This window comes from Lissotriton helveticus, chromosome 8 (assembly GCF_964261635.1).
Source record: "Lissotriton helveticus chromosome 8, aLisHel1.1, whole genome shotgun sequence".
In the NCBI taxonomy this organism is placed as follows: domain Eukaryota; kingdom Metazoa; phylum Chordata; class Amphibia; order Caudata; family Salamandridae; genus Lissotriton; species Lissotriton helveticus.
This window is the reverse complement of record NC_136069.1, coordinates 938580878-938598319: the sequence shown is the minus strand read 5'-3', so window position 1 is coordinate 938598319 and position 17442 is coordinate 938580878. Positions and strand designations below refer to the sequence as shown.

Below are 17442 nucleotides of genomic sequence, written 5' to 3'. Positions count from 1 at the left end.
TTTATCAAGTGACATCTCCAACTCTTGTAATCATGCCAAAATCACATTTATTGAATGTTTAATCTTCAAATTACGCCTTCCTTTCTTTTCTTGAAGGTTTAGTTTCTAGGTCCTCATACTTAATGCATTTCAGACTGAATAGTCCTTCATTAGGCTTATTTAACGCTATGGATCAAACAATCAATGTAATTATGTAATCCATTTTATGCATTGTATAACAAATCAACATAATCACTATCAGTTACTCATCAATAAGTCATTCAAAACATGCCTTTAATTGGCTGACCTGGTTTCCATACCTTTCCTGCGTTAATCGTTATTATATTCCATATAATATTCAAAATCTACAACCTAAACTAAACAAAAAATGAAAAAAAGTCACTGAAAGTGTCTCTTGCCTATTCCTTCAACACGTTCATTATTCCTAATAAACCAAAATCTCAAATTCAATCTTGTTAACCAAGGTCACCTAGGACCAACTCAGTAGCAAAAACGGCAAATCATGTATTCCAGATGAGCTTACCCTGTATGTTCGTGTTGTTGATTAATTATTTTAATATGTGTAGACTGCCGGTCCAATCTCTCTAAACCAAAGTCCAACGTTTCACTGATTTCTCACGTTATTGTTATACACAGCTCAATGTATGGCGAGATGTATATCTGTAAAATTAAAAATCCTTCATGTGTAATGGGTAACAACTGCGTTTTGAGAATGCATGAATCTCACGGGCATGTACGATCGAAATAACAAAAATGTGCATGGAGCGTTCCCTTATTTCTTAAGAAAAATTGCTTGTCAACCAACGTTGAAGAATGATTGATCCCCATATGGGGCTACTGTGGAGTAGATTGAGGTGAGTCCCAAGCCTATTAATGCCAGTTATCCTGACTGGAGGGAGTGTATATACTTAAGGCGCAGTAATAGAGTGTAGCCAATTTTCTAGGCTTGCTCCCTCTTCCCCAATGCAATACAGATTTGCGTAAAAACTATTTTTGTAATCCATAAAACCGTGAAAGTGTGAGTGCGGCGGATAAAGTGCAATATGCCTAGAATAAGATTGAAACTGCATTGGAGCAAAGGGTTGTTAAGATTCCTTAGCTGTTAACGATAGAAAGTCCATGCGCGAGGGTCCAGGCCTCTAAAAACATTAGCCGACTGGTGGACCTACATGCACTTAATGAGTCATTTAGGGTGAAGGTGTTGTTGGTGTCCCAAGTGATGAACGGTAGGGGACGATGAAACTAAAAAAACATGACCACTGTGCCAGGTTGGTAGGGTGCTTGTGGCGTTATTATGAGAGGTGCAGGTGCAATGGGCTTGGCATTTAAATATTTTACCCGGCTTACAAAACCTACGTACAAACAAAGAGTCCAGTACGGGGATTTGGGCTGAAACCAGAGCTGTTAATTATCTAGTTATAACAGAGCTCAGCTGAATTGCAGACTGGGCTAAGCAGCAGCAGTCTTTATTTTACTTATTTACGCTGTTTTATATAGAATCATTTAAACCTCCGCTTCGGCGTCAGTGCACTTTAGAAATGGAAACAAATCAAACAAAATATACGAAATAACAAAGGTAATATAATATACATGATCTGAAGGAAGGAATGCATCAACACAATTAATCATAAAAGAAATCGGCTCGTAAATTAGGTCCTTATTCAAGCACTAATGTTGCATATTATGAATAACAAAATTTAAGCACTTCTAACCCATTTATATAAACTTTTCAAAATGGCAGAAAAGAACTGAGTGCTTGAGCATTTCTGAAGTGCTGTATCGCTAGTCTTTACAAAGTATAATCTAAGGAAGGGTTAGACACAAACACCCTAACATTAAGGTGACCGCGTGTCTGCTACTTACATGGACAGTCTGTGAATTAAACCTTACAACCGGGATTGGCTTCTTTAACAACAAGCATTTACAATGCAATAGGTCTCGCATTTATGCGACTTTAAGCTATTGGCATTGTAAATTACTATGCCTTTTTATTTATGATTTAAAAACAAAAATAAAAGGCTTTATCATTTGCAATGTCAACAGCTTAAACTCGTTTTCACTTATTTTATCTTTAATCCTACCTTTTTCTACGCAACTTTTTAATAATTGAAATAAGCAAACTTCCTTTGATATCTTAACATTTTGACGATGTTTACAAATCTGCACCAGATCCTTGGAATATTAAACACATTTTTCAATAACGATGTGTGCATTGTGTCTTCTGTGATTTTTTTTTTTTACTCTGCTCCACACTTACTCAATTCACTAAAATGTGCGGTAGTGGACAGATCACTACATTTCCTTGTGCCTCGTGTCCACTACCTGTGAAAAATAGATGCGGTTAGAAGCACTCCTACGCCACTGTTAAGCGCCATATCAATTAACTGTCGGACAGGACTTGTTTATTTGGGTGTTTCTTTTTTTGTTTAAAAGTTACATGGGAATTACTTTACCTAACAAGCACTTCACTTTTAAATGGTACTCTCCGAAGACCGAAGTAGGGGTAGAGTGTATTTATTAGGCGCAAGAGGTACGTTTTTTTCTGCTCTGGTTTGTGTCTCTGTGTAGCAGAGTTATGTGTACAGCGTTGACAAGCTCAGTGGTAGGTTACATGAAAAGCGCATTAATCTGCAGAGCTGCCAGTGTTTTGTTCCCAGGTGTTCATTCCCGCTGTGGCCTTAACTTAGAGACTGTGTGACCAGGTAATAATATATGACAGGGTGGCTTCAGTAACATAGTGTGACATCACCTAGCCTAAAGTGAGGTTATAGCATGAAATAAATAACACAATACCACTACACGCAACATCATTCAACTGCACAAAATTATACTATATTCAATACCACATAAATACAGCCCACATAAACCACTGTCACATAGCAACAATCCACATAGATACTACAGACTATGCCACACAATTCCAATCAGCATAATTCTACTCAACGCTACTGTTTCACCCCACACAATTCAACTCCACACCTTTCCATTTCACACCACATAATTGGACACCAAACCACATCATTCAACTCAACAACACAATAACACAACACACCACATATATCCAATCCATAGCACAAAATTCCACATCATGCCACAAAATTCAACGCACCAAATAATTAAACTCCACAACATACCACACCACAACACAAAATACCATTACACATAATCACACTTCATAAACTCACAATCCCATTCCATATAATTCCACTATGCTCAATACCACATCATTAATATCCACACAATCCCACTGCACACTATGCCACTGAATTCCACTACACAAATCCACCTCACACCACACAATTCCACAACTAACAATACCAATTCAACCCACATAATTCCCCTTCACACCACATGGATTCATCCACTCCAAACAAAAACATATGGCTAAAAGACATTGTCATTTACAAGGCCAATAGCTCTAACTCTCACAAATGCGAGACCGTTGCATTGCAAATGCTTGTTTCTACATTGGCGGCAGATGGAAAGTTTCGCGGTAATTTGTCAAGGGGTTGCAAAAATAGTAGGGGGGGTCTCAAAATAAGTTTTTCCACCAATGCACAGACTTTTGTATGTAGCGTAGTGCGAAAACTGCTTAACAGATTTTCATGAAATGTGCCAGGATTACATATTATGGTGCGCAGGTGATCCTTTTGTGAAGTACAGTTAAATAGGGTAAATATTACGCAAGTATTGGGTTTGATATTTGTCCTCTACCTTATGCTGTGTTCTGCTTTTTACATTTCCCCCACCTTTTACCACGGTATTAAAGTTTAATAATACCGCAACAGCTACTACTAAGTTTAAACTCCACTCTGTTCCCTCCACTTTACCATATTCCACTGGATGCCACTCCACCCTATCCCACTGCAGTCAACTCCACAACACTGAGCCTGTACTCTATCTATGTTCCACTGTACGTAATTCCACTTCTTGCTATACCACTCCACTGTTCCCCACCCTACACCATTCCACCGTATGCCACTCCACTATACGATATTCCACTCTACGTCACTATACTATACGCTATTCCACTGTACTCAACCACACTTTGCACCGCTCAACTCTATGCCATTCCACTGTACCCCCCTCTACTGTACCCTCGCCACTGTATCATACTCCACCCCATGCTACTCCAAGTATATGCCATCCCTTGCTACTCCACTACACGCTATTTCAGTGTATGCTACTATCCTGAATGCTATTCCACAGTATAGAACTCTACTTTACACTATTCCACTCCATTCCCCTCCGCCACTCCACTCTACCCCACTTCACAACATTATACCCCTCCACTGTACCACACTCCACTCCACTGTATAGCACTATACTGTACCAACAACTCACTTGTCTCAATGCAACTTTAAAGCACTCTGACACTACGCAACTCTGTGTACGCCGCACCACCTCAGTTAATATACAGCACACAATTCCCTTGAAAACAGCATCGGGCTGCCAGATCATATATTCGAAAACACGACGATTGTGAACATTAAATACCCAGATTTGACGTGTTATGGACTTACAGCAAGCTTAACGGCAGCTGCGTTTGACCCTGATCTTTTGGACTTTCTTTGCCCAATAATTGAAAATCGTATGGGCAGATTTAGAATTTTAGAACACTGTTGGATTCCCCTGCTACAACCGCGTCCTTGCAGTCTGACAAAATATGGTCGGTCAATACCACAACCATTAAAGTTTTTTCGAGAGCCTTGAGGAAGTCACTGAATGTGACTAAACATGTGTTGGCTGTTCTCGTGCAAGCTGATAAGGACTGTGTTGTGTTACGATTCTTGTTAACATCTCTCCATCTGTACCTTTTTTCGAATAGGGGTACTCACAGTCCCAACAGAAATTGTTATGAAAAATACCTGTATAAATTAAAGGAGAGCATTTTTGTATGAACTCCTCTCTGTTGTTCACCTGTGATGAATTGTTTTGGTTTCATGATCTCAACTTATCAAAGTAATACACTTTGATTTCTAAATGTTTATTGTGCCGGGGTATTATCATGTTGTAACTTATTTCACTGCGAAAGTTGTTGGTTCCTGTGAGTCTGTGCACCCAAAGTTGTAGGGTACACTTTTACACTTAGTGGCACCGTTAGAATTTTCTTGCTGCTGAATATATTTGGAAAATTTACACCTTGGTTGCCAGGTATATATGTAACTTCTTTGAGGTGCGACCTCTCTGTACACTACTACCGATTCTTGAATTGTTAAAGATCTGCATTTGCGATGGGCATCTTTGAGAATCTTCAGGTGTCCGTTGTTTCAACCACTCTATCCTAAGTTGTACTGCTAAATGTTCCACGTGCAACATGTGTATCTGTAGCAGATGCTCTATACACCGATTACTATATGACAGAGTTATGCATGGTATGTGGACTCAAAACTTGAGTATATTTACAGAACGATTGTTACATGCGTTTAAAGTTTTCTTTTGATCTGGCCTAACGGCTAGGGCGCTCGACCTCGGACCTGGGGATCTGGGTTCGAGTCTCGGTAACGACGCCCAAAAAACCTCCTGTGATTCTGGGCAAATCACTTAATCTCTCCGTGCCTAAAATGAATGTGTGTCCGTCCTCATGTAACGTAACTGGTGCTATGTAAAGCGCTCTGATACCCGATTCAGTTCGGGTCTAGTTCACCTATATAAAACTCTGTTTAAAAAAAAAAAAAAAAGTAAGTGTTTTGGTTTTGATACTCGCACAATTCTGAAATAAAACGAGTTTATGGCTAGACGTCATTCTGTCTTTGCCTGTAAAAATGTGATTATGCAAAAGCATATTTACTGCTTCAATTTCGCTTCTTAAACTTGATTCAACATATTTTTTTGTAGTTAATGGTCAGCCAAGACCTCTAGAATCCAGCCAAGTGAAATATCTCCGACGAGAGCTAATAGAACTTCGCAACAAAGTGAATAGATTGCTTGATACTTTAGAACCTCCTGCTGAACCTGGATTTTCTGCAAGCCTTCCTGAGAATGGTAAGTCTTTGCTTTTGAGTATTTGTATTCCTAATTATGTCATTCCAAAGTGCTAAGCTGTATGCATTGATAGGTAATTTTAATTCTACTTACTTGTTAACGTTAACAGAAACGTGCATTTTTTTCTGAAATGCTTATTTAGTGGCCAAGGTTTTTTTTTCCCAATTAAAAAAAATTATGCTTTCAAAGAGTGAAAACTGTCCAAAATTTTCCACTACTGTAACCAGTTATTACTGTCGAGGAAACCGGGCCTTTGCTTATGGTGTAGCAAAGACATCTGCATGACGTTTCAGCATACCTTCTCAAATGTCATCCGTGGTTTAATCCTATACAATAGAAGACTTTTATTTCTGATAAAATGTGCCAAAAGGGGGTAAATCAAAAGAAACTTGCCCACATTTGAGCCCTTGCAGTTAAAATTAATCATGTGGGGAAAAATGTAAGCCAGAAGTCAATCCCTTATAAACATTTGTATCTTATCCATGCATATTGTCCAGTTTAAGGCATGCACAATTATTTGGACAGTGGGCACCTTCTTGGACATCTGCCTGATATGACAGAGTGCTACTGTGATCCTTACACCTCCGCCACCCCAACCAGAGAATGTTATTGCCCCTATTGTGAAACAGTAACATGGGAAATCTCTTCTCTTTAACACTTTGGTAGAGTTGTGAGAGCTGGATAAATATTGTTGATCACCTTACTCAAGTGCCCTTTCTCCTGCTACTGCCAGAGATGGCATGCTGAACCAGCAAAGAGTAATTACTCTGTGGTTCTACATCTGTCATATTTCTTTCCTTACATTATGCCAGATATGGTGTTGGAAGAGAATGTGCATCTTCATCATTAAAAGTACGTATCATGTACCATTCTAGGAGACACCAGGAAGAACCTGGGTTTAAGGTCAAGCCAATATTAAAAGTACAGGATGCTGCCATTTTATCTCCATACCACCGCATATTAAGATCCTGGCCATTGCACTGGCCTTTGTGCGAAAATCGAATGTCCATTGCTATCCATTTCTAGAATGCAGCAGGATAGCATCAAAGAAAGATGGCAAACTGATACAAAGATCACTTTGTGTGATTCGGGATGACAGCTTCCACAGAGGGTAACTGTAATCTCCCTGGCAGTGGATTATTTTCTGACCAGTATGGCCATGACAACTTGGTGAGTGCAAACGATCCTTGGACTGCGACGTGTTGCTTAGTTGTCCTGAACCATGTAAAACACTAGCAACTCCATCTTGTGGGACACACTACAGGAAGACCTGTCTAAGTCCACAGGTTCCTTCTGTTCTAGCTTCAGACTGTCACATAATGGGAATACTCTCCCAGCAGTATGGTAGGTTGCCTTGTCCACTACTTGTGGTCTCTATTGCAGGGCTGAGGTATTTTGTATCACCCGATGCTCAAAAAACATTTTCAGTTGAGGACAAGAAATTTTAATATTGGTTTTCCAACTGGCCGCTAGAAGCCCTTACTGGAGTCTAGATTAGGGTTGGCGGGGGGGAATCCTGATCCTGCCCCCACATAAAGCATTTCAGACGGAGGTTTGTGCACTCTGCAGAGAGCAAGGGGTAACTGTCTGCAGGGTGTGTACATCATTTTATTATGTGCATTGCCCTATGTACTATCTGTTCTTTGTGAACAGTCCTTGTGTAATCTATTGTGTAGAAAGTGTGTGTGTGTGTGTGTGTGTGTGTGTAATATGTCAGTATGCTGGCTCTGTGTATGCACTTCGGTTTTTACATTCCAGTTTGTGCTACCTGTCTTGCATTGTTGATAGTCCTTTGGTGATCTATTGTACGGTGTAAGTTTGTCGCTGCTAGCTGTATTTTTTGTGTATGTATGCATTTCTGTCACAGTGCAGGTGATGGAATTTTTGTCAGTGCCTAAAGCCTTCCTACTACTATTGTGGTCCAAGGTGGTTATGATCGCACAGACAACAGTATATTTTTCTGTGTGAGAAAACAAAGGGACTTAAGCTCCCCACAGGAAGTGCAGCGCAACATTTTCATGCTAGTCACTTGACTTGCGAGATATAATTATCAGGGCAACAGTTTGAGGAGGTGTCTTTGCTGTGCTTGCAAGTGGGACAATCACAGTTCTTGATGTCCACCCATGAACTCATTACCTAATGTGGTCCTTTCATTTCTTGATTGGGCTTGAGGCTTGACTACTTGAGGGGTGACTTATACTACTGGATCGGGTGTTTCTATGCATTTCTCCCCACCAAACTACTCTGATGGAGAAATTGCATCAAAAAATCAGTGAGCCACCTGAGATAGGGAATTCAAGCTGTAGCCACCTGGATGACTAAGTCAGGTTATCAGATCTGCTTGATCTATTTTAAAGTAGCGCGTCTTTCTCCTCACCAACTACAAAGCTTCATGAAGGAAGTCCTAGTTCTATCCCTACACATCCTTACACACCTTTAAGGCATTGTTCTTAAAAAGATGGCCTTTTAAATTTCTAGGTATCTCCTGTAGGAAAGTAGGATCTGCTTCTTATGGTTACCCCCCACTTTTTGCTTGATGTCTCACTATTTCGGACTAGTCTGACTGGGATCCTGCTAATCAGGACCCCAGTCTATCTGCTTTCTCCCTTAAATTGACATATATGTACTTTGGTACACTCCAGATTGGATACTGGGGTACCCTTATCAGTCCCTAGTATATGGTACACATGTACCCAGGGTATAGGTACCCCAGAGGCCTCCCATGGGCTGAAGTATGTATCATGTCAGCCATGAGAGGCCATGTAAAATGGAACTTGAGGGCCCGCTACTGCAGCATGTGTAAGATGGTGCTTGCACTACTTACTTTATATATAGGTACACTATATCTAATTGTCACTACACGTAAAACGTATAAGTCACCCCTACAGCAGGCCTTAACAATCCTGAAGGCAGGGTGCTGGGTTTTATTTGAGGGTACCCCTGCTTGAGCAGAGCCTCTCTGCAGCCTTCGGTGACCATTCTCCCGGGTTGTCTGTGTCTCAGCCGGACATATATGTAGAGGTGCATTATAACCTTGCAGTAAGTGCTATCTCAAACGGCTGCCTCCAAATCAGTAACTGGTGTGGCAGGTATGATTCCCCCCTTCTGAACAGAGCATTGTGGGGTCACTGGTCTAATCGGTGCCAGCCTTCTCGACCCGGACAGCACAAAATGGATGCTGCTGACCAGACAAATTTCTGCCCTCCTGCTGCTGTGCCAAGCTCGAACAGAGGAATGCAGCACAATAGGCATCCTGTCACAGGGAGGTGTGACCACCTCCCAGACAGGATTTAGTGTATTGGGGCTGGGTGGGTGCACTCTGAGCGCCTGAAAGTCTGCACTTGGGCCACATTTTGTGTCCCTGTGCATAGTCCAGCTCCTGCTCTGGTGCGAAACTAGACAAAGGACATGGGTTAGCCACCCCTCTGTCTTGCCCCTCCCCCAGGAGGTTCCCCATAATCTGTCCAACCCTCTCCCGTGGGTACAAAAGGTCTTACCTGGCTGTAAGACTTTAGATTTTACGCTGACCAGATTCTACAAGAAGAAACCACTGACCATCGACCGTCTGGACACGCTGGACTTCGCTGAACCTCGACTGGGCTCTACTTCGTCCCCCTTTCTGTCTGAAGCTTAGTTTGTGCCTTTGCTCCGTGCAGGACCTGTGGTGCACTTAAGACAACTGAAGAATCTCCCTTGGAGTGAAGGAGTCCCTGATGTCGATCTGCCCTCTGAGTTTGAGGCCAGTATCCCTTGTGGGGACTGCATAACCCGAACCCCTGTGCACTGTGTCCATTTGCAAGTGCATATGCTTGTTGGCTATTCCTGCGCTTGTGCATTGGACCCTGTGCAGTATTTGCACCCAAGAACTCTTACCTCCTCGCACAGAGTACTCTGTGGGCTGGTGCTTTACAATCTTGGTTGAGGTCCCTTCGCGACTTGCTGGTCCATCGGCCTGTGAGTGCCCCTGAGGGCCATCTTGATTTCTGTTGGGCTTTCCTGGTTGCTCCAGATGTGCCTTGACTTCCCAGTGCTTGGTGAGTCTCCTGGATTTCACTGGTCCACATCGTAACCTGCTTGTTGGTTCTCCCGCCAGACACCAACCCCTCTTCACACGACATCCTTCGCGGGACAGCTCACCTCCTGCTCCTGGTCGTCCTTGACGTCTGCTGGTCCTCGTGGCTGCAAAGTATCCCTTCTTAGCACCTGCCATCGGTGGGCATTCGTCTCCAGAGCCCCTGGCCACTCTGAAGTGACCCAGACTCTGTCCCCTCTGCTTTCAGGTTCCTTCTTTCCCGAATCTAGGTTTGGATTCCACCGGACCCTCTTCACCTTTATGGGAGCAGTACTTCTTCACAGCCCTCCATTGAGCACGACGGGAGTTTCCGACGCCACTTCAGACCTTTGCACCCGGCTCCTCTGGGATAGGTAACTTGGGTACTACGGTATCCACGGGTGGGGTGGCTCTTCAAACTCTTTAAGTTCCAAAGGGTTGGCTCCAAGTCCTCCGAGAAGGGTCCTTAAACTTTAAAACTGTAATTGCGATTTTCCTATAGAATTGTACAGAGCCTGCGGTCGTGTTGGCATACTGCACCCGTCCTCCGTGGGTTCCCCATCTGCTCACGTTGGGTGGTTCCTTGGTCGCAGGGATTCTACTTGTTCTAGGCTGTCTTGACTAGAGTCGTGTTTGTTATGCCACTATTTTAGTATATGGTTTGGTCTCCCCCCTGGAGCCCACTGTGTATTGTGCTACTTACAAGTGTTCTATTGATCTTATATTGTGTGCTTTGTGTCCTATCCACGTGTAGAGGATAGGAGAGTGTTCGATTAATAAATACCTATTTTTATCGAACTACTGTGTGGTTCTCCTTCATTTAGTCATTCAGGAGGTGATATTCTGGTAAAACAAGCTGCTTTACATTCCTTCAAGATTAAGCCTGAAGGCTGCTCCCCACAGCTACCACTAGGATAGCTTTCTAAAGGTTAACTTTGACCTTCTACATCATAAGGGTCGTTTGGACTGGTACAAGGTGACCACTTTAATTACTGGACAACATATACCAGGCCAACTTATCACATCTCCACTGATAACTTTTTCTTGACAGAAACCTGAAGTATTCTGCACTACAGTAAAAAACCAAATGGCTCTGGTTCGGTCACTGGTGATCATCATTAACCTATTTACTAACTTTGTGGGTCAGGTCACCCGAAATTGAGGTGCTGATGAGCACTTGCAAATCCTATCTCATGGCCATTGGTGCATATTGGAACCAGTCAGGTGAGCCATCCAGGTAGTCTGATATCTGATGGGTCTAATGCACTTCTTCCTTGGGACCAGAACCTGTCCCTGGCTAGGTTGATTCACAAAACACTTGAACCTGTATCACCCTGTAACATGAAGATTCTTTCATGGAAGACTACATTCTTAGTGGCCATGCAATAACAGGTGCATACGTGAGCTATATGTTATTTGCAACTTAAAATATTTCACAACTTTCTATAGCTGTAGGATTGTTCCTAGGCCATATCTTCCCTTTATTCCAGAAGCACCATTGGGATTATTGTCCAAATTAAGAATACAAGTTTTCGCTCTACATTCTTTCCATACCTCTATGCTTTCTCTGCTGACTTTGTACGTTCAGTGTGGCCAGTATGCCTAGTATGGCATGTGCTTTTAATTGAACGAAGCCACGTTTGTGCATTGGTCAGACCAAGAAATTGTAACCTTTAAAAGAAATAAAACAACCATACTGACTGCTACGGTTACAATTGCCAGACAGATAATTTCACGCAGTTGAATGCTAGCATTCCTAACTGTTCCCACATGAAGCGGTTGTGGAATAGTAAGCACACACTGAAAATAAACCTTATAGAGGGTCTGCGTTTGGAAGAGTGAAACTAAAAATTGCAACCTGTGGTTCAGAACATTGGGGTATTAGTCCCACAGTATTCAACTTGCACACACCATAAATGCTATGGCGATTAATGGCCCCAGTTGTTAAAGACCATGATGGTGGAGGGTCAATATGCTCCATGCAGAGGTAAAGATTTTTGTATTCTGAGAAAATTGTTTTTGCCTTCCGTTTTTTTTTTTTTTACGCGGAAAATTGGAACTTCACTAAAAGCAGATAATGTATGGTGGATTTCACTAGCCATGGTAGGAGACGGCTTTACTGAGGCCATTTAATGGAGAAGTCTGAGCTTGCATTTTGAACCGGCATGCATAAACAAAGAGTAGACAAAAGGAATTAACATGACTTCATTAGAGCTCGTCAAAAGCAAGTTTGCGCAAATCATTCTACTGCTTGCTGTGGAGCAAGGTGCAATTTTGGAAGACTGAGCAGGAGAGAATTACCCGGCTTGGGCTATTTTTTTATCAGGCGACTCGAGGAACACAAGAATTAGAGGGCTGACACTCAAACTACTTCAAAATGTCATACATTCCGGTACAACCTGTTTTCCTGCCTGTCATGCACTCACGAATCGACATGTTTTGTCGATCCCAGGAAACATTTGGCAGACCGGTTAGGAATGGAACTCGGTAACCCACTGATTCACAAATATGTCGTTGTTTAACCACTACAGCTTACAAAATAGACGCAGTACAACACCGTCCGTGTCATTGAAAAACCTACAAAAGTAGGATCGTGTCAGACCTGCTGATCATTCAAACATCAACTTCTCATTATGAAAGTGTATTTTTAAGGCTCTTCGCGTTGAACGTTTTCAGTCTTTTCATTCTTTGTAATTCTAATATTGTACTTTGCTGCCCCCATGTGGAATTGAACAATTACACAGTAACTGCAAAAAACGTATTTTGTTACCTTTGTAGTACTGCTGTATTACAGATTGGTCTTTTACTCTGAAACTAACCAATTATATCTACGTTACATCCCCCAGGCTTGAACTCATGAAAGCTGTCTCTTTACCAATGGCTTAAGATCTACTCTTCCACCTCCATTTTTGCCCAAAAGGAGTTCTACAAATTAGTTACTGGGGCAGGGTCTAGATGGTGATTCCCTTATCCAACTCCAATGCACACTGCCATAATTGGACCCACTGCCCAGAACACCCTCCCCGTACACAATCGTCTACAGTGTATCCTGTATTACACTTTTAGCCTCCTCACAGAATTCCTGACCCTTTCCGTCTCTTCTGAATACCAGTCCGCGAAATGAACATTCTCAGCGTTTATAACCGTTCTCCATCAATAGTCAAAACACTGTTCTATCTTCCTGTCAGAATTTCACAGCCTTTGTGACTATCTACGAGAGAGTGCTAAAAAAAAATCCTATTAATTAGTGACTTCAGCATTCAACTGGACACAGTTAATGTGCTCATAAAAGACTTCCTTTTACTAATCGACTCCTTCAGCTTCACCCAGCATTCCAAAGGTCCAACCCACCGAACCTGGTGCCCAGTCCTCCTCCTTCTAGAGCACAGTCTACCCTCTTCAAACCCCTCCTTCACTCCACTTTCTTGTACCAACCACGCAGTAATAAGATGTTCTCATTTCACACACATCTCGGGTGAAGCTCCACTCCACCCAAACAAACTCATTATATTTCTATGGGGAAACTACAAGAACATTCCTTCAAGTGTTCTAACTTTAGTGCATTACACATCTCTTAGCAATTAGACAGCTAAAAACACAAACGTTTTTTTCTTGTGATTATGTATATGTGAATTTATTTCTTCATCATAATCCACATTTGTCAGAAAGTTCACGTATTCAATATTTCATGTAACATCATTTGTTTAGTTCCCAAATTGATTATTTCCAATGCATTTCGGTGCATCTAGCACCTTCATCAGGGAAATCTGTAAGTTAATTAAACAAAACAAACTTGCTTTAGCCTGCGTTCTTTCATATAATTCACAATGTTAAACATTACCATCTTCCATTGTAATTAACTGCATTAAGTTTCAACAATGCACAACATAGTTTAACAATTATTACCACGTTGGACCGCTATCTCATAAAACATTTTACAAACTTGACTCCATAGGAGTTGGGCGTTCAATGATACAATGTAACGCTACTGCTCAACTCGTACTTCGATGTTGATATGCCGTTCAACTACGCACTATCATGTTCTCAGTTCCTGGCCGCTCTATCGCTTGCATGCTTTTCTACCAGTTCTACTAAACTTGTAAGACGCGGCTGACTGTTGCGAATGCGGGTACTGTGAACGCTCACCTTATTAGTTATGTAAACTGCTTACGCGAGCTCCATGCTGCGCTTCCTAATGGCGCCGGGGTCAAGTGTGTTCCTTTTTCTATCCGCTGTTTAGCGCATGCGCGTTGCTCTACCCCGTTTTTTTCCCCGTTTTATTTTCACTAAACTTTATTAGCGTTACTTAAACGTTGTGCTGGCAATGTGTGTGAATTCGACTGCCCGTCCTTACTATGTAATGCCTGACTGGTTTAAAGAATGTGTGAGAGAACTTCATGCAATGTTGTGTTTCATATACACGGTAATTTTTACAATTCAGCAAAGATTTACGCACTACATCATAGCATAAAAATTCTGTTCGATCGTTAAGCCCATTGGGCTTCAGACTGTTCAAGTAATAAATCCAGTGGTTCTCTCTTTTGAGTAAGTTTTTTTTGTTACTTGTGCCCTCTGTTTTAAGCACTGTTTCCAATATGCAAGCTCGCAATTGGCTTATGTGGTGCTGTTTTTCCTTAAAATGGACTGCCACCGTTGATTTTGTTGATTCTGTTCTTATATTGCTTTTATGTTCTGTGAGGCGCGTTTTTAGTTTGCGCTCAGTGTGGCCTACATACACTGCGCCACAAGGGCATTTCAACATATATATTGTATTCATTGTGTCGCATGTCCCATTAACTCTTAATGGTATTTGGAATCCTTTCATTGGATGGGATATGGCATTGCCCTTCATGATGTTATGGCAGCTACTACAGTTCATACATGGTGTAGTTCCACGATAAGTGCTTTTTGGAGGTCGCTCAATAGGATGCTTTAACATTTCTCCTAGGTTCTTTGCTCTCGTGAATGCGAACAGTGGTTCTTCTGAAAAGGTGCTTTTGAAATCCACTTTCAATTTCAAAACTTGCCAATGTTTTCTAATAATGTTCTTGAATTGGTTGCTTACATTTGAGTATTTACTCACACATGTGATTCTCTTGGTAGCCTCTTTTGTTTTGTTCGTTAATAGTTCATCTCTGGATGTTTGTTGTGCTCTAGTCAGTGCTGGTTGTATCGTTCTTTCAGGGTATCCCCTGTCCTGGAACCTTTTTGCCATAATTGTCAGTTGCTCTTGACATTCTTGAGTTTGCGAGACCACTCTTCGTACCCTGAGGAACTGTGAAAATGGCAGATGTGTCTTCAAGGGTAAGGGGTGATGACTGTCAAATTTCAATAAGTTGTTTCTGTCGGTTGGCTTTCGATAGAGGTTGGTTTGAAACTGATTTTCACTTCTGGTGATTTCTACATCCAAAAACTGAATCTTGGTGGTGCTCATTTGCCACGTGAAGCTTATCCTTTCATTTCTGCTGTTCAGTCTTTCCAATTCATTATGTAAAGTTTCCTCGTCGCCTTTCCAAATTAAGAAGATATCATCGATGAATCTTACATACATCGATAACTGGCTGGCCCATTCCTGACGTTGGTAAATATGCAGGTTTTCAAAATCAGTCATAAACAAATTGGCGTACGCCGGTCCGGCGCAATTACCCATGGATGTACCGCTCCGTTGAATGAACCATCGTTGTTGATGTTCAAAGTAACTATTCATCAGGGTAAACTCCATTAGTTCCATTAAAAATATTTGCAAATGTTGTTCATACGTGCTGTTCAATAAAGCTTTTTCAATAGCTTCCAGGCCTTCTTTATGTGGTATGGACGTATAGAGTGCCCTAATGTCGATGGTTACCATTGTTATTCGCTCTGATGTTGCAGGAAGAGGTGTGGCGCCGCGGCCAGGGCGACTGACGCTGGAATCTGGGGACCACGGTTCGATCCCCGGCTCCGGCGGCAGGTTAGCCCAGCACCATGTGACTCTGGGCAATAGCTCGCTTAATCTTCCCGACGGCCCCCAGCGCCTAGAGACCCTAACGGGTGATTGTGCGCTTTACAAATGTGGACTTTACTTTACTTTATGTTGTCAGGCTGTTCAATTTTCTCAAAGTCGGTAGTATCCTTTATGTATGAAGTCGATTTGAGCACTAGTGGTTGCAAATACTTATCAATGAACTTCCCCACTGGCTCGTGGAGACTGCCCTTCGTAGAAACTATCGGACGGCATGGTGGATTGTTCAAGTCTTTATGGACCTTGGGTACCATATATATGACTGGACTCTTTGGATTTTCTTGGGTTAAGTATTGTCTAGTTTTGTCTGTTATGGTTCCCATGTTTTGAGCTCTTGATAGTATGTTGAACAAGGTTTTCCGGATTTCTTCCGTAGGGTTGTAATCAATTTTCATGTATAAGGTCTCATCCTCTATGTGCTCTTTAATCACTGTCTCATAATAAGATTTGTTCAAAATAACCATGGCCCCTCCCTTGTCAGCCTTTTGACACACAATTTTGTCATTTTTCGCCAGTGCTTGTATGGTGCCATATTCTTTGTTGGCCATATTCTTTTGTTTAGGAGTCTTCTTTGTGTTGACTTTTTCTATGTCTTGTTTACATAAGACTTCAAATAGGTCTATTGTCTTGTGGCTGATTGGTGGCATGTAAGTCCTTACATGCCACCAAAAGCGTCCTTTTTTAGAAGGAGGCCCCACAGAAACGGCAGACTCCAGAGGGGACTCAGAAACAACAAGAGAAATAGACAAAACGACGCCACAGACGAGAACAGTCACGTCGAAGAAGAACAAGAACAAGAAAGGTCACTAGAAAGTAAGAACCTGGTCATTAACATATCAGATGAAAGGCTGACCAAATTCCAAACAGATACGCTACAAAAAGGGATGTCATTCGTCCCCACAGCCCGCACTAATAAATTGGAACTAGAGGTGAGCTTATTCAAATTGACGCGAAAAATAAGACTCAGACATTTTTTTGATAACGTCATCACGGAACCTTTGCAAGAGAAACCAGATGAACTAAGAGGACTAAAAACCACAAGCACTTACATGCCACCAATCAGCCACAAGACAATAGACCTATTTGAAGTCTTATGTAAACAAGACATAGAAAAAGTCAACGCAAAGAAGACTCCTAAACAAAAGAATATGGCCAACAAAGAATATGGCACCATACAAGCACTGGCGAAAAATGACAAAATTGTGTGTCAAAAGGCTGACAAGGGAGGGGCCATGGTTATTTTGAACAAATCTTATTATGAGACAGTGATTAAAGAGCACATAGAGGATGAGACCTTATACATGAAAATTGATTACAACCCTACGGAAGAAATCCGGGAAACCTTGTTCAACATACTATCAAGAGCTCAAAACATGGGAACCATAACAGACAAAACTAGACAATA

The 17442-nt window shown here is 41.8% G+C and overlaps 1 protein-coding gene across 3 annotated transcripts in view; it reads left to right on the top strand.

The window, feature by feature from the left end:
* Nucleotides 1-17442, top strand: part of LOC144773018 (protein TFG-like) — a 199579-nt gene that overhangs the window by 76585 nt on the left and 105552 nt on the right. For all 3 annotated transcript variants that reach the window (XM_078657778.1, XM_078657776.1, XM_078657777.1), the window contains one exon: nt 5839-5985. In XM_078657778.1, coding sequence (XP_078513904.1) covers nt 5839-5985 — 147 coding nt within the window. The remainder of the gene's footprint in view (nt 1-5838; nt 5986-17442) is intronic.